Source organism: Teleopsis dalmanni, chromosome X, assembly GCF_002237135.1.
Source record: "Teleopsis dalmanni isolate 2A chromosome X, ASM223713v2, whole genome shotgun sequence".
In the NCBI taxonomy this organism is placed as follows: domain Eukaryota; kingdom Metazoa; phylum Arthropoda; class Insecta; order Diptera; family Diopsidae; genus Teleopsis; species Teleopsis dalmanni.
The window spans coordinates 28591594-28618738 of NC_051848.1; the positions used below are offsets into that span (position 1 = coordinate 28591594).

At 28.0% G+C, this 27145-nt stretch overlaps 3 protein-coding genes across 3 annotated transcripts; all 3 read left to right on the forward strand.

The window, feature by feature from the left end:
• The first annotated feature begins 11160 nt into the window (after positions 1-11160).
• Positions 11161-16779, forward strand: LOC119687803. The gene is made up of 4 exons (XM_038102290.1): positions 11161-11389; positions 11467-11595; positions 14151-15863; positions 16375-16779. The coding sequence occupies exons 1-4, from the start codon at positions 11329-11331 to the stop codon at positions 16629-16631; spliced, it is 2160 nt and encodes a 719-aa protein (XP_037958218.1). The 5' UTR covers positions 11161-11328; the 3' UTR covers positions 16632-16779.
• A 1198-nt stretch (positions 16780-17977) lies between these two features.
• LOC119689477 (membrane magnesium transporter 1) lies at positions 17978-18756 on the forward strand. Its single transcript, XM_038104310.1, has 3 exons — positions 17978-18193; positions 18292-18344; positions 18403-18756. Exons 1-3 carry the CDS (start codon positions 18109-18111, stop codon positions 18634-18636), a joined length of 372 nt encoding a protein of 123 aa, XP_037960238.1. The 5' UTR covers positions 17978-18108; the 3' UTR covers positions 18637-18756.
• A 2687-nt stretch (positions 18757-21443) lies between these two features.
• LOC119662038 (microtubule-associated protein 1B-like) lies at positions 21444-24978 on the forward strand. The gene is made up of 2 exons (XM_038071577.1): positions 21444-21540; positions 22757-24978. Exon 2 carries the CDS (start codon positions 22762-22764, stop codon positions 24886-24888), a length of 2127 nt encoding a protein of 708 aa, XP_037927505.1. The 5' UTR covers positions 21444-21540; positions 22757-22761; the 3' UTR covers positions 24889-24978.
• Positions 24979-27145: the final 2167 nt, after the last annotated feature.

The following is a 27145-nucleotide window of genomic DNA, read 5'->3' on the forward strand; positions in this document are numbered from 1 at the left end:
TGCTTTAATTCCTTAACAAAAACTTAGTAAGTGTCTAAAAAGGTTCCAAATTAAAGCAGTCACTCAACTTTCGTATGAATCTTTAAATGTGTTATTTATATGAAATTATTAACATAAAATGTCATATATAATTGCTGCTATTAACTATTAAAAAAAAAAGTCACTTAATAATATCAATGACTATTGCTACTACTTCTTAACATGCAAAGGATTTACAAAAAAAAAAAAACTTAAAAACTTGACCGCAGTTTTTGACACAATTTCATATTCCTTAAAGGTTGTCGAAAGGTCATGAACTTCATAATAATATCGAAATGTGCTATAATTAAAAGATATTTTTGACACGTGAAATAGAAATTTCTTTATTAAAATTGTAAAATTTGTGTTAACAGCAACCTAATATTAAATAAATTTATATAATTAAATCCTTAATACATATGAGTGGAATATAACCTTTGTATAAAATTGTATCTACTCATATTGAACTTTATTTAACACTGAAGTGAATAGCAGAAGCTTTTAAAGCTAATACCTTGAAATTCTAAATTCTAATTTTTAAATAAATTACCAGATGGTTTTCCTATATAGATTAGAAATTCAATCATATTTCTCGTTAATTTATTTTTTTACAAAGTAAGGTCATAAGAAAGCAATGCCAACAAAGACCTTCAGCGAGTCTTTATTGCGCTTTGTTGTGTTCTGCAAAAACCTCAACGCAGATCTGTTTCATAGTCCTAGATCTAATGACAACTACTCTTGTTTTTTTAAAAAGGTCTCCTTCTATGTCAATACAACGCTATATATGTTACGTTAAACGAGTTTTTCTAAACATTTTTTATATTCATCAGTCAGATTGCCTTAAGTTATGTCGATGAACGAAATGGTGTAATTGCCTTTCAACGTCAATTTAAGTTTGAGGAATAGCCAAAATTCACATGGATTAAAATCAGATGAATATGAAGGATAATCAAGAAAAAAAGTGACGTGTTTTTGTCAAGAAAGCACATATCATGATGGTAATGGTTTCGTCTGATGGTGTATTATCAGGCAACAAAAATCAACTGCATGTCTCTCCATATTTCTGGTTGGGTTCATTGAAAACTTGCGCATAATCGAGAACTAAAATATAACAAAGAGCAAAGTGTTTAGCAAAAACGGTTTACTTTGTGAATTAATAAAGATTTCACAGGTTCTCATTCAGACATGAGATTCATTTATCGACTGCATATCTCTTTGGAACGAATTTGAAAACTTAAAAAACACATTAAAATTTTATATTTACAAATTTTACCACTTTAATAAAGGAAGTTTAAAATAACGTATGTTTCGTTCAATTTCAACTACATTACTATCAAGTTTTATTAATTCATTACCAGGCACTTAAAATGTCATGTTTTCCATTGACATGCCCTCAAAATCTTATAAAATATATATGTTATTGTATGTAATATTACTTTACTCATTGCTTCTAAACTACGATTATTAATTATAATCTCCTGGTATGAAATACTTTTGCATATATTAATAGAAATACAACTTTACCATACATAATAATCATTTTTATAGTTTTTTTTTTTGTTTTTTTTTTGTGGTTGTAAATATATAAGTGCTACTTAAAGCCACACTATTGCTGCATATTAGCATTTTATAACAATATGTAAAATGTGCCCCTAATTATTTTGTTAAAAATACTTCTAGGAAGAAAACTATACTGAAAAATTGGATTTTTTTATGTAGTGGTTAATACTAAATCCGAATTAAATATAAATAATAAATATTTTGGTATATATTTCAAAATTTAATTTAATGAAATTAAATGAATTTAGGCTACGTGTAAAAAATTTCTTAAAACCACATTTAAAATTTTATTGTCTTAAAAAATATTTTTTAAAAGAACTTAATGATTGCTTAATTAGAAATAATTAGGAAACAGTATTATATTTGGTGGTATGTTTTTTTTAAACTTAATTGAACTGTAATTTAGTAGGAATACATAATGTAATGTTTAAAATCACTTTTAAAACTAATATCTTTCTGAAAATTTTAATTTTTTAAAAAACTTTTAATGATAAATTCGAATCTAAAACCATATATTAATATTTTTGTAATAAAATATATTGAATTTTATTACACTGAAATGAAACGCGAATAAGTAATCATATACTGAGGTGCAGAATAAATTAAATTTTAATTAAAATTAAATTTTAAAAATACATACTTCTAAACATAAAACCAACGGAAAAGTTTTAGTTTTTTAATAATATATAATAACTAACTCTAAATCAAAAATAAAAAAATATAAAAACTTTCGATGTTTATTAAAATAAAATAAAGACATTTTTTTTCAATTAACGGTTAATATTATTGACTAAATATAAACCATTTTAAGTAACAATATTATTTGTAAATAATACAATTTATTATCTTTACAACGCCAAAAATATGAGGTCTCTATTATTTACAGAGCCTTAGGTATAGCCATATAAAAATTGATCTAAAATGCAAGTTCTCAAATCTCATGGATCCATATGTCCTAGGAAAAAAAATGTGAAGATTTTTTCCAAAAGACTGGTATTTTTATTAAAAACAAAGAATATAAAAAAATTTTAACCAAATTGGAGGTGAGAAGGTCAAAAACCGTTCCGCTTGTAAAAGAGTAACCCATAGGCACTCCCATATATAAACATATAAATAACCTATATATCTATTTTTTGAAATGTCCTTAGCAATTTGTAATAAATACTTAATAACATATGGCAACTATATAAATTGTTGTAAAAATAGAATATACTTCTTCTTATACAGCATATCTAAAAGTACGCCTCTTCCTGCTCAAGAAAGCTCCTTTCTATACAACTAATATTGTTGGAATAAACTTAGAAAAACAATGTCAGATTTGCTCCATACAAAACCTCAATCATATTTTCAAAATAATCAGCTTTTCTTATATGAGGACTTTACTTTTTGTATTTTTTTAATTTGATTTTTATAACTTTCCCTTTTTCCTTTGAAAGGCTATGATTAATGAAGATGGAAAGCTTGCTGGAATTTAATATCTATTTCAATTTATGAGGTATGTTAATAAGCAGATATAGTTTTATAAAATTCGTTTATCTCAACATTTGTTTGCATTTCTTATTTTTTTATAAAAAGCTATTATTATTCTAATCTCATATATATTATTCTATCCATATATATCTTTTAAGTCTAAGTAACATTTCATGCAGCTCGATCTCTCTATACCTTTACCGTAGCTGCTCTTCTTATTTTTAGAGTTTTTGATTCTTGCCGAAATTTTATTTCATTTATGGATTAATATATTATTTTCGGCAGTTTACTTTTATATTTCGATATTCAATGTTGAAGCCGAATATAATATATATTATATACGAGCAATTGTTTAAAATTATACCTAAAATATTTAAACGATTGATCAACTGATTTGTGATTGTCTGACCCTGAAGCTATTCAAATTCTAATTTTATTTAAAACAAAGACTGTTAAAAAAAGGGATTGTAAAATCAAAATTTAAAATTTTAAAATTATAATATCAAAACCAAAGTTAATATCAAAATTACGTAAAGGCTAAAACTTATAGCAGGACTAATGCAATAAGTCATGATCGACAACAATGAAATACGACGACAACTGTTCAAAGGACAACGGAGTTGAGTAGGTGTCAGACGTAGCTTTATGTCTGACGAATTCTAAATTAATTCATGTTAAGCTCCAGAAGAGTATTAAATTCATATTAAAATGGAACTTATCTGAAGAATTCATCGTTGAAATCTTGCAATTCAGCTGGACCAAAGGAAGTTCAACAAATAATTTATATATACGCTAAATATCTGGTTTGAAAGATATGCATATATTTGTTGTAAAAATAAGATTGAATTCTAAAAGATAAAAAGGCAGGAAAAAGACAGGTGTTACTTTTCTCTGGTTAAAAGACGCAAGTGAGTCAAACAAGAACCCTAGTTTAAATTTATATCACTTTAATCACAACTTTAATTTTTCTAAAAATAATATTTGTGATAAAATAAAAAATTAATACATTCTAAAATAGGGGATCTATAAAAATTTTTACCTCGATTATTATCCTTTGGAACTATAGCTCCTTGTATGCACACCAGCAGCAATAAATTCAACACAATTTTAAAAACAAATTCACTCATTTCTATTCACTTATTGACAAAGTGTTTTCGATATAATTGTAATAATTTTAAAATTATTTTAAAAATAAATTATCCTTTAATTAATATCTTTATTGATATATCTTTAAATTTATTTAACTGTTCACGAACTTCACCTCAGAGACAATGATATATGACTAAATGCAGGGATTTGTTTCCATTAAATGTTTTTGATATCGTATAGCAGAATTGAATCTATATATATATATATATATATATATATACATATATAAATATAATTTTATTTTATATCAATTTTCAATAATAACGTATATATGTTCCCTTTTGTATATACCACTTTACATTAATCAGTTTAAATGGCTCTATAATTGATTAATATTGTATCTGTATTATCAAAAATTTTCTCAATTGAAGTGTTTAACCATTTTATCTGCTTAATGTGAATTGTAATTAAATAAGTATAACTCTTTCACTGAATCTGAATTGTTACCAACTTATATACTGCATATATCTCTGTAAGCATTTATATATACATATATTAATTTTATCATTTAGTAAATGTATTTTCAATGCGACTACTTCAACCTCTGAAATTTTATCGTATAGAAATGAGTACAATTCCCATTCAGTGTAAATCACCTCGACGTTTAAAATGCAATAAAAATTTGAATTGAAGTTTAAACAAAAAAAGTCAATATCCTTAAGTATTTTTTAATTTTAATACAATAAAAACATTTTTTTACACACATTTAATTAGAATAAAATACATCATACTCTGGAAATATTTTTAAATGATTTTCAGTGAATGTGAACATGCTGTTATGAGTCAACGTTTTCGCTATTGCATGTCAAATAATTAATGATGTGAAAAGGGACAATGGTCGCAAGGATGTGTGTGTACATATCCTTACACAAACATTGCTTTAGAATAAAGCTTTAAAATCGCACACAAATGTGGCACAATTAGTGTTTTATTTGTTAGAGAAAAGGTCAATGTTTAATTTTTGTACTCTACGCTCTGCATAATAGCCTAACTATTATTTATATTATATATATATACTTTTTAATTTTAGAGGTCAGTACATAGCATTAAAAATTTTAATTTATTTATTACTTACTTATAAGTTTTTATCATTTTTAATATCATACCGATATCACTGATATCGGCATTTAACTGCTTGATTGCATTATTTCAGTTAAACTTCAAAAGTCAACACATTATTTACATTCTTAAGTGTTTTTTTACATTTTGCCCTCTTTTTTTCTTTGTACGCAACTCATTCTTAGTCTTCTTCTTTTTTTTAAAGTTTCTAGCTTTTTCCACATCTCCATCTCCATCTCCAACCCCACCCTTTACTTCATTACTCTTTTTTTTCATTTTCACTTTTCTATTTATTTACACCTGTTTTCTTTGTCTGTCGCAGTCTCTATCAATATATCTATATAGCTCCATTTGAACTCCATTTATATCTTCAACATCACCACCATTTTTATTTTCATAATTTTCTTCTAATTCTTTTTCGTCATCTTTTTTACATTTATTTTGAATTTTACATTTATTATGAATTTATTTTGGCACTTTCTGCACATATCTCTGTTTCTGTTACTTTAATTGTTATTTTTATTTTGATGAATTTCATTATTATACTATACTGTCGTTGCTATATATTATTCTATTGTTGCATCCTTACCTGCCACTTGCTCGTCTCCACTTTCTTTTTATATGTATTTTTCTATTGAATATTCCTTCACTATCGAATCGATCTTAAGTATCCGCAACTTCTATTCCTTTCTATTTGTTTGACATTCGTTCACTTTTCGTATTTATTTTGCTTTTCTTTATTCTCTTATGCTACTTATAAAGTTTTTTTCAAACTTTATCTTCAACTCCTTATTCCTTATTTATTTATTTATATATTTCTTGCTTACTACAATTTCTCATTTCTCTTATTTTTTTATTTCGATCACTTTCATTACATCCTCTTTTCATCTTCACTTACCAGTTATTCATTCCACCCTCTTTTTCTATAAATTTTTAAATAAAATTTAAATTTAGTTAGCAGTGAGTTACATCTTATGGATCTACTCTTTATTCTTTTTTCTTCTTTTTTATCCGCAACTTCTTCTTTTCCATCTAAATTTGCCGTTTTATGTTTCTGTAAATTTTTTTCATTCTTTCTTTTTCATCGTTTTTTTTATTCTACTTTATGTTCATCTTCTTTATTTTATCTGCCAAATACTTTCTGCACCATTTAGTAGAACTTCGAATTTTTTTCTTTACTTATTTGGTTGGCCATTACGGACGTGAGCTGTCCTTGGCCACGTCGTATAGCCTCCGCCAGCAAGCCTAATCAATAGCTTACCGTCATTAGTTGGTAAATGCCTTCATATGTTACTGTTTATCACCTGGTTTTCTCACCGAAGATGTGGACGTCCGCTACTGCGTTTTCCAACTGCGGGTACCTAGTCAAACACCTTTCTAGTCAGAGCACTTTATTTAATCCGCACGACATGACCAAGCCAGCATAGCCACTGAATTTTTATGCGCTTAACTATGTCAATGTTGCGGTATTTAATTCGATACTCTTTGCCAACGCGTAAAGAATCATAGATCTTCTGAAGAATTTTTCGTCGAAGGTTCTTGACGCCTTCTCATCCTGATGCAATAGATTCAAGATTATAGCGCATTATAGCGTATCACAATTGTGCGTGATACTTAATATTTTAACATAGATTTTTTTTAAATTATCTGCAACTATGAGAAAATACCATACCATACCCCATATGTCACTGACTTTGATTCAACAAAAAGTTTTTTTCAACTCTATTAAAAATTTTCCATTAGCATACTTAATATATTACATGAACATTCTATGACCATTTCCAGGTTAATAGTCCATACAAGCAAAGTCAATAATACTATGATATTAAAACTAATTAGGTTAATAATCAGTATTCAGTTTATCGCAATTTGCGATGACGATAAACATTATTCCTTATATATATAAAAGTTTCAAGAGGAATTTATTAAACCTACTAACTCAATCGTCGATTTTTGCACTCTTGTTTATTTTTGAACCATTTAAAATAAAATGTTTTAAACCCAAAATAAAAACCTACTACTAACTTAAAAATGTTGTATGAACTTAATAAACTATATTCTTATATCATTTTTAATATAGTTAGCTTTTAAAAATTTCAATTTAAATGCTAAAACATATAGATTGATTAAAGACTAGAACTTAGTCTGCAACGTGAACTCGGCCACCAAATTTGTTATATTGTAATAATCTCCAATCAAGCAGAGGCTATTCCGTCTTACAAAAGAAAGTCACAATATTGCTTTTTAAGTGATTTCTAGTTTCTAAAAAAATGTGACAATCATCTTATCCTCTTCCACACAGAGATAACAGTCTGCTATTTGATTAAGAGACTAGATCTAAAAGATTTTGTTTATATATTATGAAGCTCTAGCTATTTTATATCTAAAATTATGAAAACATTGGGCCATAACGAACTTTTTCCAACTGTTACGATTTTTTGCCAGGGTTTTAATTTCTCCAAAAGTTTTTCCGCTTGCTTGGATTTCTTTCTCCAATGTTCGCTTCCACGTTTGCTTGGGCCTACCAGGTCTTCTGCTTCCTTGAGGATTCCATGTTAATGCTTGTTTGCAGATTTCATTTGGTGCCTTCCTCAAAGTGTGTCCGATCCATTGCCATTTACGTTTGCTATAGGAAGTTGGCGGCAACTTGACCATAGTTCGGAATTTCTAATAGTGCGGGGCCACCAAATTTTCAGAATTCTCCTAAGGCATTTAGTGAACTATGGTGCAAAATAACTGTTCTTTTAAATAAAAGATATCGACTTTGAGGATTTCGACTTTGCCATCATAAAAGCTTGTTACCTATACTCATATGCATTAAATTAAAAATATAATTTTTTATTACCTGACTTATTTTACTAAAGACTTCTATGTATACTACTTTCATATTTATGATTTAAATTAATCGACTTATGGTACCATTTTACACTTAACATATATGTTTTAGCTCGATTTCAGGTTGCTCTAGTAATTGGATGTCTAGAAAACAAGGTATACATGTGTAATACAATACATCCTGTCTTAATTTCTCGATACTTATTTTATTGTTATTATTGGGCTTACTGAGATAAAAAGAAAACTGGTTCAGTTGCCTCATTGCTTTACAGGTCTCCCTCTAATTGATTGTAGTATAAAAAGTACATGGACATTCATAAGCATTCCAATTATTTATGTATGTATAAACATTTCTAAATTCAATTGAAAACAGACGAAAAATGTATCTGTGACCACAGTTATAATATCGCATTTAACGCAAACATGTAAAGTGACGGATGGACAGACAAATGTAGAGATAGACATCAGAAATATATATGATTTATATGAGACCCAATAATCATTAACTAATCGTACGTTAGAAACATGCTATATACTTACTATGTACTCATAATTTTAAGAATACCGGACTTGATTTGGGGCACATTCGCCTTTTCAAATGACCAAATGCCACACGCCTATAATCTGTACTCTTAAACTTTTAATATTTTGAAGAAAATACATCCAGCAAAGTTATTTCCATATTAAAAAAAAACCATATCGTGGCTATTGTCATTATCAATTCACCAATAAAACCAAAAAATATCAATTGGTGTTTTAAAAAATAATAGTAGAACTTTAAAATTTTTAAACTTAATATAAAATAAGCAAAACTATAAAATTCGAATGATATTCCAATTCGAATAATACTTAAGATCTGTGGGAAAATAAGTATCTCGAGGAAACCATAAGTCTAACAACCTAATTAAATTTATCGCAATCACAACACAAACTTACAATACTAACCTCAATGCAGTATGTCTTGTGACCTACCTAAAATAAATGAAATCCCTGAAGCCATACAACAAAGAAGAGATACAGAAAAACAAATTAGCAAAAATGTTTACCTCCGCATAGATATCAAAAACTGGAAAATTGGATATATACCGCAGCTGGTAAAGTATAGTACTTACCTCTGTGAGTATCTACATTTTTAATAGAAATATTCTAAATTGAATAATCAGAGTAAATAGTTTTCATTCAAACGGATCTTGCATTAACCACATAAACAGTCTAACACTTATAATCGAGACAAGCAGTTAGTATAACTTAACCCTGTATCTTTTTTTTGTGTGTCAACTTTAGAAAAGCTTTTGATTTGAAGCTATTGATTCCAATACTATCTGAACAGTTCTAAAGACGAAATGAGTTCCCAATAATTTTCTAAGACACATCCAAGCATAGTATACTATTTACACAATATGTGCTGTACACAGGGGCTTAAGAAGAGAACATTAAAAATTTAAGCTATATCATTGACTTTCCCCACTATTATTTGCCTTCAAGACTATATCCTGTATTATTACGAAAGCACATCAATATTTGAACAACTTCCACTGCGCCCACGATATCATTCCACTTACACCTAATATAATTATGTATCAATACTTTTATAACTAGAAATAGATACTACGTATTTCCGCATAAAGTACTACTTACAGATTTATTATTGTGTTCGCAGGAACTTTGACAAGAAGTGTATGTGCTGACCAATACTAACAATGTCGACTACCCGGTCACGGTATTCAGAGATTTATTGGTAATAAAACTGCGGTCAAGCTTGCAAGAATGTTCAAACTTACTTAACACTACACATACCTTTTCTCATAGTATCCAATTCGAATTAATGGAAAGGTTCAAATCAATTTTAAAGACTTAATGCAACCCGTACAGTTCATTCGAGTTAATAACAAAAATGATGAATGATTTCTCCGTATAAACTTTGATAAATCAGTGACTATCACCACCATGACTGGAAATATTCCAGAAGAATGTTAGAATAGTCCCGCGATAATGTATGCCTGTTGTGAGAAGCAACTATAATCCGAATGCGTAAATTTGGTATCATATGGTGTCAGAGCCAATCGAGGTGGTTGAAAGCCAAAGTTACTCAGCTAGAATGACTATGTTCATTACTTTCATACAGTGTGGAGTTATTTAAATGTGAATTAGCAAAAATATTGATAGGCCTCGCTCTCTTCCAGGCAAAAAACTATATTCCAACGTATAGCTGCAATGCTACAAGTGGAATTTCTTATAGTTCCAATGGGAATGTTTATCGTCACAATATACTAACACAGTGGTGTTAAATCTTAAAGACACGTCATCACGTTAAAGTACTATAGACTCTGTTTACTACCACCTTTCATAGCTGAGTTCAAGCGACACTGATATCTACAGATTTTGTGAAATACATTCGCCTATTTTATGTCTTCGTTCCTTGTGTTTACAAGAAAACAAATTTAGTATCTGCATCTGGTGTCTAGAATCAAGAAATATAACAAGCCTTATCGATTGCTTCAAATTCTACGGGTTAGATTCGTAGACTCTTTTCAGTGATAGCACATTTGAACTTATAACTTCCAGTTAACACTTATCCCTTCTCTTAAAAATAATAGTAACCTTTCATTGAACTAAATGAGATCTAGTGTCTAGAATTAAGAAATATAACAAGGCTTATCGATTGCTTCAAATTCTACGGTTTACAAATATCCCTTCTATTAAAAATAATATTATTAATATAAGCCGATGTAATTATTATGACTTTAATTCATTTATTATTAATTAAAGACTTACTATACTATGTCATATAGTCGTACATACAAAAATACGGGTAAATATTTTCGTTTTATAATTTTCACTTTATAGGTAACCTTATGCACAGAAATCACGGAATATTTTTTACATTAAACATCATTATCAGTATGAAAGATAAATAATAAATACTGACAAGACAAGCGATTAATAATCGCAAGAAAAGCTAATCAAATACTTATTGTCATAAATATAGCACACCATAATCGGTTATAAAAAACCTTCAACTTAAAGTCTAAACAAAGAACCAAAAATTTATTGGCAAATTCTTTCTGTGCTTTCTAATAGGTGTATTGATAAACTATTTGTAACCAAAAACGATGACGGAAAATGCAGTTCACAAAGCTCTTCCAAATAAGAAGTGCACAGAACTGATTTCGAAAAGAGTAGGAAAATCGTTTATTTGATGAACTTTCAATTTTCCATACAGCCGTAAACATCATCATGTCATTTTCTGTTTATTTAGAAATATTACTCTTGGCGTTTTGGCTTCATCTAACAAACTGTAAGCAAAGCATATTAATTTATACAATCTAAAAATATTTATATAATTTAATTACATACTTCTATTATATATATAAGATCTTTGTGTGGCCATTGTTTGTTACAAGTGCGATTCCTTGACACTAGAGTCTTGTGCTACAACTTTAGATGAAACAGTTCTGCCTTATGAGGACTGCAAGACGTCATTGCAGTGTGTTATGTCCATAGGTGAGTAGAAGTTTTGATGCCAACGCAATCAAGTTAATGTATTATATATATGAAAACAACTAACCTCAATTTTATTATTAAGTATTATTAGAATTAACGACATAATTTTATTTATAAACCCTTTATATTTTCATTATTTTATTGACATGAGTATACCTAGATATTAATACCACTTCTCATCCGTATATAGACCATAGGGTAATCTCATAATATAAAATTTATAATACATTGGAAAGTTTTTGGTTACTTATAGTTGCTATATGTACTATTTTTTCACTGTGCAAGCTTAAAAAAATTTTTTAATAATAAAAATAAATAATCTATTTTTAATAAATAAATAATAAATAATGAATTTCGTTATTATAAATTTTAGAATAGATCTACTTTGGCATTATAAATATCTACAAATAAAATTCATATATTATGTTTATATTTTCTCATAGTTTTATCGGTCTTTTCCCGTTATTTTGACAGACTGAATTGTTTTTAAATATAAGTACATACATTATATATTTCTAAATAAGTATATCTAATGTTTTACTAAACTTTATATTCGTTAGGTTAACTGCTTCTTCTGAATTTCAATCACATATTATGAAAGGTATAAAGTAATTACATTTAACTAGTTTTATTTATAAGAGAGTTAATCTTATAGGTCTATTCTTCTTTATCTTTATAACTTGAACTAAAGTCATTTCCTTTTAACCCCTCTACGGGATTGAATTTTTTGTATTTTCTGTTTTTAATTGGTTTTGAGCTTAATTTATAGATTCTCGCATTAACAGGTATATACATATATATATTGTCTACGGTTGTCTGGAATGAGTCCTGAAAATATGACATGAGCCAATCAACAAGCGAATAGAACGACCTAACAGGTTCCAAGACGGTCGGGTCTACATCCCGGAGCCACTCGTCACCTACGACGACCAAGTACCGTTTAACACCTCTCAAAGGGACTCCACAAGCAGGTCCCGGCGGGTCACAACAACAACAACAACCTAACAGGATATATATTTAGTATTACTAAGCTCTTCAGTCGCTTAATGTTCTTTCAGCATCTGAATGCCGCATCAATATTGCCAAAACCTATAAGTTTATTTTTTATAATTTTTTCCAACATTAGTTAAGTTTTGAAAAATTAATGAAAATTCTTTCAACTACACGATACTAAAAAGTATACTCCATTATGTCAATACAAATCTTATTAAAAATGAAAAACACCACTAAGTCATAAAGAAACCTATGATTTTTAGATCTTCTATGCAGTATTTAAATATATTTTTTTATAACTGAAAAACAATTTATAAAAATCTTAAACGTTACGATGATATACAGATAGCATCAAAATCACAATATAATTGATTTAAGTATAATGTTGTGATATATCACATTTCTTTTTGTTTATAAGATTTCCATATATAATAATATGTGCCAATTTTACAAGTAAAACATATGTTGCTCAAAATCTGAAGCATTGACTGCATTTTCAGATAATAAATTATTTTTTATTTTCTATTGTGATGTTCCGATCCACAATTTTTATTCCTACATCAGCGTTATAACGTGCAATTTGAAGACAGATCTGTATGTCTTTCTCTCTCTCTCTTTCTGTGTTTCTTTTTATTTGCATGGTGTATGCCTTTTCTGTAACTCCAATATGTTATAGATCATCCTTACGAGACCTGCAATTGCATAAATAAATTAATTATAAGATAACTAGTTAATTTAATTTTATTAATTAATAGTTAAGTTAAAATAGAATTATTTATTAGGAAAAAGAATATATAATGATATTTTACGAAGATTAAATCGTCAATTGCTATAGAAATCATACCATTTAAAGTTGCGAAAAGTTTTAGATATCTTAACATATGGTGGATCTAAACGAACATCATTGAGCGAAGATAGAATACAAGCAGTAACTACCATTCACAGGAACCCATTTCTATATACCATATGTATCGAATGATTACAGGCTATATATAACTCAGAAAAAGTTGTTTAAAAGCATTCCTCAGTATGATTCATCTCCAAAATGGAGTAATCTGAGGAATGCTTTGGAAGAACTTCTTTTTAATTAAAAATACCCAACAAATAAAATTCTAATTTCAAGAAAAAAAAATAGATAGCAACAATGAATCCCACTCCTGCACAATTCACTTGTCATAATACGCTATCGTTCAACATCGACACAACAGCACAGTACGCCGTTAGTACTCTTGTTAATACACGGACTGTAGATTTACAGAAACCTAAGCATCTCTCATTCTATACTCGTCTTTTCCAGGCTGTAAGGTCTTAGCTACTGCATAACAAGAATAAAAAATTCATATATGTAGTGTTAATAATTATTAGATACTATAAAAAATTATATCACATTACAAATGCTATGCCAGCACTACAGTAATTAGTCACAGACCATATTTTGGAAGCATTTACTTCACTTCAATTTTATTTTGCAGATCAAATAGACAAAATTTGAAGCCAATACATGATTTTATTTTCTTTAATATAATTTTCTTTAATATAATTTTCTTTATATATTTTTTTAGTTGATTCGATTACATATCGTGGTTGTGGCGCTAATACACCAACGCTTGGTGCAACATATAAAAAAACTTGTCCAGATAATTTATGCAACAAAGGTGTTTATCCCCCAGGCAGACTGAAATGCTATCAATGTGCAGATGGTATGGAATGTGTTAACAAGCAAATTGGTAAACCACATCCATGTCTCTACCACAATGAAATCGACCAATGTTATACAGAAGTACGAAGTGAAACTGAAGTATACCGCGGTTGTGCAACAGATCGCAACCACACCATAAGAGGAGATGCTGAGTATTGTGAAGTAAACGGTTGCAATGCAAACACTGCTGCCGTTCCACTTAGATGTGCTGTATGTGACTCCAATGTTGAACGCGGCTGTAAAATGGATTTGTTTGAAGTGAACACTAACTCCTGCAATATAACAAAATATGAAACGTGCGAAGTGTTTTCACTGCTTACGCATGAAGAGACCTGTTTCAAGTATAAACATTTGAATCGCGTTGTGCGCGGCTGCACAAAGGATATGCCACACGATCTTAAGGCGGATATAACGCATGTGGAGCAATGCAGTAATTTGGATTATTGTAACGCCAAATGCGTAGAGCAACAAAAGTGTTTGGTTTGTGATACAGCAACAAATCAAAATTGTCGTGGCAATGTTGGTGATATTATCTTGAGTACTTGTAGTTCAGCTCAACAGTCATCATGTTATGCATGCAAACATTCCGATTGGCGTGAAGAACGCGGGTGTGGAAAACCACCAACAATAACAAGTACGAGTAATTGTTATGAATGTGAGACAACGCGTTGTAATGCGGTACCGTTTAACAGTTGTTACAAATGCACAACCGCCAAGAATCCAAATTGTGCTACTTGGGAGCGACCTGGTTACATAGAAATCGAAGAGTGCTCTACACCGGGAGCAGCTTGTATAATTGCTACTTTTAAAAATGGCACCACACAACGAGGTTGTGAAAGTGCACAATTAAGTTGCAATGACACACTGCTCAATTGTCAAAATTGCAATGGAAGTTTTTGCAACAAAAATGTCTATCCAGCACATAGTTTACGTTGTTATCAATGTGCCGGTGCCAATTGTGATTTTGTTGATGTAGAACCCAAAGATCCACTACCTTGTCCTCCATGGCCTATGACGCCAGTAAACGAAACTGAGTATTGTTTCTCATTTTTAGATCCTGTGGTGGGTATGATACGTGGCTGTAAAAGCAATACAACTCAATACATTGATTGTATGGTACGCGGCCAAGGTCTAAAGGGTTGTAAAGTTTGTTTAACAGATGGCTGCAATAATTTGCCAGCTACACATAAACCCACTTTGCAATGTTATCAATGTGAAGCAAATGATTTTAATTGTCAGGCACAGCAGTTAACTGCACGGTACTTGCAGCAATGTACTGAAATGGTTAACTTTGGCGAAGAAGAAAGTTGCTTCACCGCGTATTATTTCGATGGCACTATTACACGTGGTTGTACGTTGGACCATGAAAAGGAGATAACTGCCAAACGCACACCAGCAGGTGTAGTCTATTGTTCGAGCGGTGCTTGTAATTCTGCTGAAGCTGCAGCGCATTTTTGTGTCACTTGCCAAGCAGTCAATTTACGGAATGCGACAGACGATTGCATCTCGCAGCCGCAACGTTTAGTACCACAAATGTGTAGCAATAATACAAAAAGCTGTTATACTTTAATTACTGGTAAGTAATCCAATATGGTTAAAATGGAATAACAAAATATTGATGTATTGTAAATTGCTTTAAGCTACATGAGCGTGCTCATGCTTTTTTCTTTTTAAGTTTGAAACGGATCCTTGCAAGCACTGTCATTTTGTGTGCATTAAATTCATTTATTTATTTATTTTATTTTTGCTCTAGTTTTCAATGTTTACCCAGAAAAATTTTGTAAATTCCTTCAAAAAACAACGATTGTAATAGAGTTGCCAACGATTTAAATTTCCATTAATTTAATTAAAAGAGTAAAGATACTCAAATGCTCATGTATATGAATTATATATGTTCATTTTTGTACAAAAATGTATCATAATTTGTTTTACTTACAAGATAATTGAAAAAAATATCTAATATAATAACCTTAAAGACTTAGAAATAATTTCACTTTCTCCTATATATGTATACTTAATTGAATCTGAAACATAAACGATTCTAAACTTTAATAAACTCTATAATTATATTGATATGTTTATTTTAGATTCACAACTGGTACGTGGTTGCAGTAATAATTTACCATTTTCTTTATTAATGAAAACCAATTATTGTCATTCGAAGTCGAACTCGAAATGCCGTATTTGTGAACAACACATATGTTCTATTAACAACTATTTTGAGACCAATGACATTGAAGTTATGAGAAGAAATCATCATTCATCATCACCAAATGGTACTAAACAAATAATTTGGTATCTTTTACTATTACTAATTTTTAATAGCAGTACTTTTTATTATTAAAAACAACAAATACATTTTTTTATTTAATATATTATTTACACTTTATAATTATTGATCCGAAATCAACAATTCTTGCAAAATTATATATCGCACCGAAAAGCAGGAGCAGATACGAGTATCACAATAAATTTAGAATAAAATAAAACACAACTTGAGAAAGTTTATAATTTTTTGTAGTAATTTAAAAGCAACATTCAGACATAGATTATCACCTTTCAATTTCTTTCTTGACAAAATTGTAAAACTGAATTGTCAAATCAGCTGATTTTGTGTTTACTTTTTCTTCCTACAATTTAATTAAAACTTGTTCTTTTATTATACATATTTATTTGAAATTACAATTATTTTCAAAGTAAATTAAAAAATTAGTAATAAAAATTATTTCGATTTAAATTTGCTTGCGGTGACAAGACTTTGTTTGACTGGAGTTAGATATTTTATAAAAAAAAACCAATTTATTAAACAACTTTTCCGAATTATTATATTACATGCTAAAAATTTTTTTAAAAGCTAAAATGGTTAAATATCAAATGTATGTTCAACATTTAATATGAAATATCAACACATAACACAATATGCTAAATGTACTTTCGAATCAGGTATTGTCAATTTATTTACATATCATTTTTCGGGCATGTTTTTTTAAGTTTCTGCAACCTCGTTTCTTATCACATAGCATGCACTTAAGCATGATATAGAGCAGGGCTGTTTGCAATAGATGTGATCGCGGGCCAATATAAATCACTGTAGAGATTTAAGGACCGCCGAAACAAATACAAAAAATTTGCCTAATTTTAATAGATTAAAAACATGTCAAACAAACAGTCACGGGCAGCATGTGGCCCGCGGGCCATACTTTGGACAGCCGTGATATAGAAGATGTTACATGTATGCAAACCAAGTATGCCGTGCTACCAAATCGCACTGTCTATATTCAAATAAGCAGACCAAATGTCGGTCTGTAAGCCTGTATGATGTAATCTGTATACTTATTGTGCATACATGTAGCAACGTCTATATCATGCTTTATAATGCTCTTGTTTGAGAATTCAATACTTTAGCACATTAGCAATTTCTATGTGAGTTTAGCGTGCTAAATAAAACTCTTGAAGATGTTTATTATTATAACTTGATATGAAATTTTTCTTCTATAAAAAGTGTTGTTTATAAAATTATTCGTTATATGCATGTTTTAAGCCGCCATTTTAAAGTTTATATACTATTGAAATTTTATATAAAATAAATTAATAATAATAAAAATATTAGCATACAACTCTTCTTTTAAACCATTCACTAATCATTGTGTTATGTCACGCGAAAACAGTTTGAAAGTTGTTGTGTCGTAAATGAATTGTAAATTAGTTTTGACAGTTCAAGTAATTTTTACAAATTGGACGTCTATAAAGTATAAAGTGTATTAAGGTTTTGGAATAGTTGAAATTGCGTTTTCTTGTATAAACCTAATAAAACAATTAAAATGACGACTAAACATATGTTCAATAAAATGTTATTATGCATTGGATTTATAAGTTTAGCCCATGCAGCTTTTTCTGCAGCGCACCGTAAGTGTACTGTTGTTGTGTATATAAATTAATTACAAAAGCGTGTGCACTTTGTTCCAATTTATTTAATTTTTGTATTTTTTTTTTTTTAAATGCAGATCGCACCTACTTGCGCCTTACAGAAAAGGATTGGGACAATTTACCTTTAGATGTGAATATTATTATTTTAATTCTTTTAAATAAAAATTTATAAAATATTTATTTGGCAGATTATAATACAAACCGTCTTCAGCTTAATCATTGTGATTTATAATCTCATACAAGTTGCTGGTAATTTTAAGGAAATACGTGCCACCGTTGATATGCAGGAGAAGTCATGGGATACACTGACAAATTTTCCCTCCTTATACATGTTCAATCATCGTGGCAAGGCATTAAATCCAAATTACAATGCACCATCTACGTCCGCAGCTAATAAGAGTATCCTGAATGTGGACTCCTAGATAATAATATGGCTGTGAATTAAGTTAAACTTAACTAGTTTCGTTTTCGTAAAATTGGTTTTTATAAAACTGAAGCCAAATTTAACAAAACCTTTAATATTTTGTTTTATGATATTTAAACACACAATAATAATAACTTATAAACGTTTTTAAAAAAACAAAACTTTAGTTCAACTTTATTTAAAATTCTACAAGTGTGCAGTATTCTGTGAAGTAATGGATGTATATTGTTTTCAATATACCATATAGCTATCTAAATTTATTTTAATGTTGTTTGCTAAGCTACTTAAAATCAGATAAAAGTAATGAAATGTGTTGTGCACTGAATTTATCAAGCAATTACGAACATTACAGCGTCTGCATCCATATATTATTAATCACAAACCATCAACAGCCATCTACGCTTAAATATATTGTATATTGCTAATGTACACTTAGTAATGTATACAATAAAAATCATCGAAGTAATTCCAGTTCTTAGAATAGAACACAGTAATATATATATAAATTATTATATTGAAATATGTATGAATTAAATATTACCAATCCGATTCCAAGGTATGTGTCTTCCATTTACTACTATATTCGAACAGTTATAATCATTAAACTTTTTGATTTCAGACACAAATTAACACAATAACCAACATTATGTGGTTATCTTATCTTTCAATAATTTAAGTCATAACATCTTTGTCACAGTTGATTTAGTTTAGTTTTTATTGATAAAAATAATAATTTAACTTCTATTAAAAATTTTGTCATAAATTAAAGCGATAAATCCCATTTTGTATACTAAATAGCAATTGGATTTATTATAAAATAATACTAATCATAAATTAATATAATCACTTATATTTTGTTGAAGCATTCATCGCTATTTAAAATACTAAGTCCTTTCTTAAATACAGTAATCAATCAATTGTTACTAAAGAATATGTTTAGTTAAATCATTTTTATATCAACTCCTATCTTTTGTACTAACAGCACAGATTTGTCTGTCTTGCCAATCTAACATTTTTCTACTTCATATATGTATATAAATAGGAGTGAAGCAAAAGTACACAATCTTCGTTTATACTGATGAAGCCTATATTTGGCTAATCATACAGTGGGTTGTCATAATAACTCATTGATAAATATGTCAAGAATTATAGACCGTCTTTGGGATATATTCTGACTTAAAAAGCTTAAAATGCATTCAATTACTACTATAACCAAGTATTATAGTCCAAATTAAACGTTTGCCACATAACGGCTTGTACAATATTCAATGAAGAAACTAAATGTATAGAAAAATGATTTAAGTCTATAATCAGATGCATTTTGATTATAACATTAACTTATAGCAACTCATCTGAACTTAAATGTACAATAGAAATCATAACTATCACTAATTATGATCATTTCACTCAAGTGGTGCTGTAATGTAATGTAATATATCTGGAAGAAAGATGATTTCTAAACTGTGTTGCTCGGTCTTAAGATAGGGCAAAACCATTTCTGAACAATCACTTAATACATTTAAACATATAGATTTCTAAAACATGGGCTCACATATTGTTAATTATCCTTTTACTTGTTTCTCTATATACATCTATTAGTTTATGTCCCATAATTATAGCAAATCTTATCAAGATATATTTATGGAGTAAGCAAGGTTCTGTTTGTTTTCTATATATATAAAACTGTATTGTATAAATGTCATTGGATTGCACAAACGTATCTAAAGATATTTAGTGGTGGTTAAAAGTGGAAAATCCGGATCATTAAGGTTAAGTCTTCTTTACTTTGGTTATAGAAATAACAATACCCGGATGTCCGCAATAACCGAGTTATTAAGTGTCCCTAATATTAAAAGTGCACTATTCTAGCAACTAATACGGTTGATGAAAAAAATTAAAGAATAATTTATTAAAAAGAAAGGTGTTTCTTTTGTTAATATACCGCTAGAATATATATGTAGATATTTTAGGTCTCGGTAAAAGCGGTATAGTCCTGTCATTGGTCTGTCAACACTTGCTTTCTCTGTTATAAAAGTAATCTCATTGATATGGAAATGTCACACATGCGAAAAAACTGGGAAGAATACCGAGTGGAAGATTTTTGTTGCGGGTCTATGCTCATCCTAGAAGTTAAAGTATTCAATATATAATATATATCTTGTATTTATTCTAATTGTTTTTATTAACACAAAGCAATAACGCAACTCCATTTACGACAGTGCCAAAAATTGTCTTTATTAAAGTCAATTAACGGATAATTGTATTGTTTTAGTTCTCGAATCATTTTGCATGGGAATTACAACTAATTGCTAAACAATTATCGAGATAATTGTGAAAATTCTTTAATAGAGTATAAACATAGTGTAAACGTGCTTTTATAACGATATTTGTTATATAATTAATAATTAATTACAACAAAAATAAAAACAAAGTATATATACTCATTCTATGCCCTACTTTTTTTGGTATTACTATATACTATATATATAATAGTACTATATAATATATTAGTACAGTATAAGTATAAGTATTAAAATTAAAGTAGAAATGTAAAGAATAATAAATACATGTCTTTATATTATAACAGTGCAAAATGTATAAATTTTTTATACATTTATATATATATTTAAATTTGAAATGTTTATAAATACCAAAATATGTATAAACAAATGATATATAATGTCATATAATGTAATTATGAAACCGAACACTGCATTATACATAGGAACACAGTTTATATTTATCGAATTAAAATATCAAATATGATTATCGATATACCCTTCAACTTTAAAGAATATAGTTATCATTTTATAAAGTTGTCATTCAGTTTTTGAGCTTCAACAGGAACGGTCGCAGGAAGAGCTTTGCTTTTGGTTTCGTAGTTTTGTGGATTTATTGTATCGTAAGTAGTAAAAAATAATAATTGTAAATTAGTGTGATATCTTTAAAATTTTTTTTTTTTATTCATTTATATAATTTTAGTTTCTTTTTTTTATATATGACTTTTTATAATATATATTTTTTTATATATGTTCGAAATTTATTAAAAATATATAAAATATTCAAATTCACCAAAGATTTCATTTAAAGTCAAATATATTTTTATTTTGGGATAAAATGTAACGCTGCAAATTAAAGTAAAGTAAAAGTTGATGTCTACAGTACGAAACTTTGAGGTTAGGATTTCTTTTTTTTTTTTTGCTTATTGGAAATTGGTAAATATATACATGAAATAATAGTATATACTTCGTTTTAAAGGAAAATTTTATTTTATATTAATGCTGTTATTATAAATATAGATAAAATTTTTCGGTAGTAACGACACCAAGGATGACATTTTGAGGTTAGAATGTTCAAAAAAAAATAACTTCGAGATTACTTTATCTATATCTTAAAAGAAAAGCGGTACTTAAATTAATATATATACCGCTTTTCTATATATATATATATATATATAAATGTAACTATATACTTAAATTACATGTAAAAAATGAAAGTGTCAAATAAATGCCTTAAGCACACACACGCACGCACACACACACAAATATATATATATATATACATATATAAAATGAAAATTACATATGGCGCCGATAGAAAGTAACAAATTTTGAGGTTAAGTTTCTTTATATCTTTTCTCTATACTAAAATAGATAAATATATCTTCAACATAATTTTCTTTATCATGTTCTAAAGTAAAAATTATAGTTAAAATTAATTAGTTTTATATGCTTCGATAAAATTATTTACGGATATCGCCACCGTATCAAAGGACGAAATTTTAAGGTTAAGTTTTCTTAATTAATATCAATAAATATGTTTCGATGTACAATATTTTTTAATTAAAAATTGTGTATGAATTAATTTTACGCGTAAATGTACCACAATTATAATTTAAGTTATAATTATGTTTAAAATTTATCATAATTTACCCAACATTTCTCTACATTTAGTAATCTAGCTCAAATGTCAAATAAAATTTTAACAATATAGTTAGAAGAAATTCGATAATGTCTTATATATAAATAAAAAAATTTAGAAGCTAGACTCTATTTCAAATCTTAGTATTTTGCTTTTATATTATTAATAATATAACTTTTACTTAAATTGAATTTTAGAAATAATGGCGTCAAAAAGGAAACTAGTCAAAAACTTAATAAACTCCAATGACGTTGTTGATGCAAAGAAAGCAAAAAAATCTACGGTTTCTGAAGAACCAATGGTGTTGGAGAAAACTGAAATGTCTCCAAAGGGTAAAGAATTCAACAAATGTGATGCGTCCAGTGGATCTAAAGAAGCTGTGGTATCAAAGAAACGTAACTTATCAATGGAACCTGGAGAACCACATGAATATAAAGTATCGGAAGCAATTCAGGAATTTATGGATTCACTTGACCCAGCTTCATTAAGTCTCTTTAAAAAACTAAGAAAACCTGTCCCAACAGAATGTATGGAATCCTTGAAACCTGCGGAGCCGATTAAGATAAAGAGGGCAAGAAAGCTTGATGAAACAAAGGAATCAAAAGAATCAGCTAAATTAATTGAATTGGTTGAATCTAAACAGTCTGAACTAAATCAGCCTACCGGAAAGGAAGTTGCCAATAAGAAGCCTATCGAAAAAGAATGTATTGAAAAGGAACCTAAGGCAAATAAAGTTTACAAAAAAGATACTATTGATGAACAGTCTGCTAAACAGCATTACCAACCTACCGAAAATGAAGCCATCACAGAGAGGCTTATCGACATACAATCAATTGGAAAAGAACCTAGTGTTGACACAGTTATCAAAGAGGAAACAGATGACGAGGACTATTATCTGTCCACTGAAATGGAAGCTATCAAAAAGAGGCTTGCAGAGATTGAATCAATGGGTGAGGAAGCTATTGTTAACAAAATTTTTATAAAAGAAACGGATGATGAAGAGTATTACCATCCTACCGAAAAGGAAGCTACCAAAAAGAAGTATATAGAAATAGAATCTCGTGTAAAGGAACCCATTGCAAACAAAGTTTTCAAAAAAGATGCGGATGATGAGGAGTATTACCGGTCTATCGAAATTAAAGCTATCAAAAAGAGACTTGCAGAGATTGAATCAATGGGTGAGGAAGCTATTGTTAACAAAGTTTTCATAAAAGAAACGGATGATGAAGAGTATTACCATCCTACCGAAGAGGAAGCTATCAAAAAAAGGGTTACTAAAATCCAATCAATTGAAAATGAACCTGTTTTCAAAAAAGTTTACAAAAAAGAAACTGGTGAAATCACTGCTGAAAAAGAACTTGTTGAAAATAAAGCTGCAGAAAAGAAACTCGTAAAAATGAAACTTATTAAGATGGATTCTATTAAGAAGGAGTCTATTGAAAATGTACCTGTTGAAAAGAAGGCTGATAAAAAGAAACTAGTTGGAAATATGGCTAACAAAAAGAGGCTTCTCCAAAAGGTTGGCGAAAACAACACTACTAAAAAGGGAACTGTTGAAGAAAAGTTAGTCGATATCCTGAAGAAAGTTGACAAAAAGAAAGCTGACGGTGAGAAATCTGACGAAAAGAAAGTTGATGGTAAGGAAGCCGATGAAAAGGAAGTCGACGAAAAGAAAACCAACGGAGAAAAAGAGAAAACTAATGAAGTGAAAGCCGGCGGAGAGAATATTGATGGAGGGAAAATCAACGAAGAAGAACCTGACGAAGAGAAACCAGTTGAAAAAAAGGCTGTTATAAAAGAACCTTTAAATGATAAATGGATTTGGTGGTTTAGAGAAGAAAAACGCTTTACTACCTACAAAGAAAAATTGCGTGAAATCATATCATTTAAAACGGTTGAAGATTTTTGGTATATTTTTGATTATCTTAAGCTACCGTCTCAGATGAAAGGTAATTGTGACTATTCTGTTTTCAAAACTGGTTTCAGTCCGCTTTGGGATGATCCCAATCATGATAAAGCTGGTCGTTGGGTTATTAAATTTGATAAAAAATCTATAGTTGATTTGGATATCATTTGGGAACGTTTATTAATCCTTTGTATTCGTGATCGACTTCCTTACTATGATCAAATTTCCGGTGTTTATGTTAATATTCGTAGTAAGTTCAATTCAATAAGTATTTGGAGTAAGAACGACACTTCACGTAAAGAGCTCTTAAGCATCGGAAAGGCGATTAAAAAACATTTTAATTTAGGTGGTCGAGTGTTATGCTATTATTACCACCATCAATGTAAACGCAGAGAATGGGGCTTGCCATCACTAGTACTCTAAATTGAAATTTGATTTTGACACAATTTTCTAATTTTATTTCCATAAATACATCACTTTTTTTTTAATCCTATTAACAATACAATATTCTATTAACAATACATTTGAATTAATTAAATTAATTGCAAAATCAAGTTTATTTGCAATTAAATAAACTTTTTAAGCATAAAAAAATATGCACACAATTTAAACAACTATTAACTAAATACTAAATAAAGAAATAAAAAAAACTTTTAAATGTTTTTATTTATATACAATATTTAAATTTATATAAATTTCATGTTCGAACACATCTTTAATATAATAATTATTATATGTAGTTTAAAATAAACATATTTAATATTATATTATATATAAATGATTAATATTACCTAATAATATTATAATAAATGATATGATAAATATTAAAACCTTTAATATAATTATCATTGTATATATATACTTTAAAATAAATATATATATTATATATTTTAAAATAAATATATATATTATATATTTTAAAATAAATATATATAATATTATAATAAATATAAATGATTAATATTACCTAATAACAATATAATAAATGATATGATTAATATTAAAACCTTTAATATAATTATCATATTTATTTTAAAATAAATATATATAATATTATATTAAATATAAATGATTAATATTATCTAATAATAATATGATTAATAATAATACCTTTAATGCAATTATAATATGTAGTTGTTTTAAAAGAAATGTATATAATATTATAATAAATATAAATGTTTAATATTACCTAATAATATTATAATAAATGATATGATTAATATTAAAACCTTTAATATAATTATCATTGTATATATATACTTTAAAATAAATATATATATTATATATTTTAAAATAAATATATATAATATTATAATAAATATAAATGATTAATATTACCTAATAACAATATAATAAATGATATGATTAATATTAAAACCTTTAATATAATTATCATATTTATTTTAAAATAAATATATATAATATTATATTAAATATAAATGATTAATATTATCTAATAATAATATGATTAATAATAATACCTTTAATGCAATTATAATATGTAGTTATTTTAAAAGAAATATATTTAATATTATATTAAATATAAATGATTAATATTACCTAATAACATTATAATAAATGATATGATTAATATTAAAATGATTCTTATTATATTAACTTCATTTTAAAGAGATAAGAATGTTTCTAATTACCCATTATTTCAATTGAAACAAGAAGTTTTTAAGTTTAGTTTTTCAAATTGTTATTAAATTTAGTATTAATAGTATTAATAGTATTTAGTATTAGTATTAGTATTAATTAATAGTATTAACAAATACATTTTTAAATTAAACAATACACTTGAAAATATTTTGTTAAGACTGCAGTTTATAATTGTAAATAATGAAAAGAATCTCATTTTAACAAGTATATATTTTTTTTACGGGTACATCCTATAGGAGATACCATATAATCTATAGGACCATATGATCCATTTTCAAAAAAAAAAATGAAAAAGATAGATGCAAAAAAAACAGTTTTTCAGTGCAAACCAATCAGGTTTCCGAAAATTATGTTCTAATATTTATATATCATTATATATCCCACTGTTTTTTAAAAAGAATTTTTAAGTATGATAAATATATTTATCGACTTCAATGCTTAATTTGATGAAATCAATTGTATAAGGTATCACTCCTTCGTAAGGATTCCATACGAATCACAGAAGTATTTTCTTGGTTCCACATCTATTAAAAGCGATATGTAATACGGAAACGTTAAAGAAAGAACGACTTGGGGTCGTGAAAATTGGTGATGCCAAACAAGAAAAACCTACACAAAATGGGACAAGTCTAGGGAAAGATAAGAAATTAAATCCTTAGTAATGTACAAATTAAAGAAAATAAAGTCGAAAGATATACAGATCAATTCTTATCTTAGATATACTTATCAATTCTTGCAGAGAGAACACTTATCATACAGAAAATAATAAGTATATTAACTATAGTTACACATATACATATATATACACATGTAAGAATAAAATAGATGTATAGAAATGGTAATTCGAGTAAGTAAATGATGAACCCTCGCACGAATATAATGCTGGACCTTTAACAGAATTGAATTGAAACTGGTAAGAAGAGAGCATAATTTTTTTAAGTGCGATTATAATATATCGTTTCATAGCAATTGGAACGAAAACTCTAGAACTCGAAAATAAGCTATGAAGGATACGTGG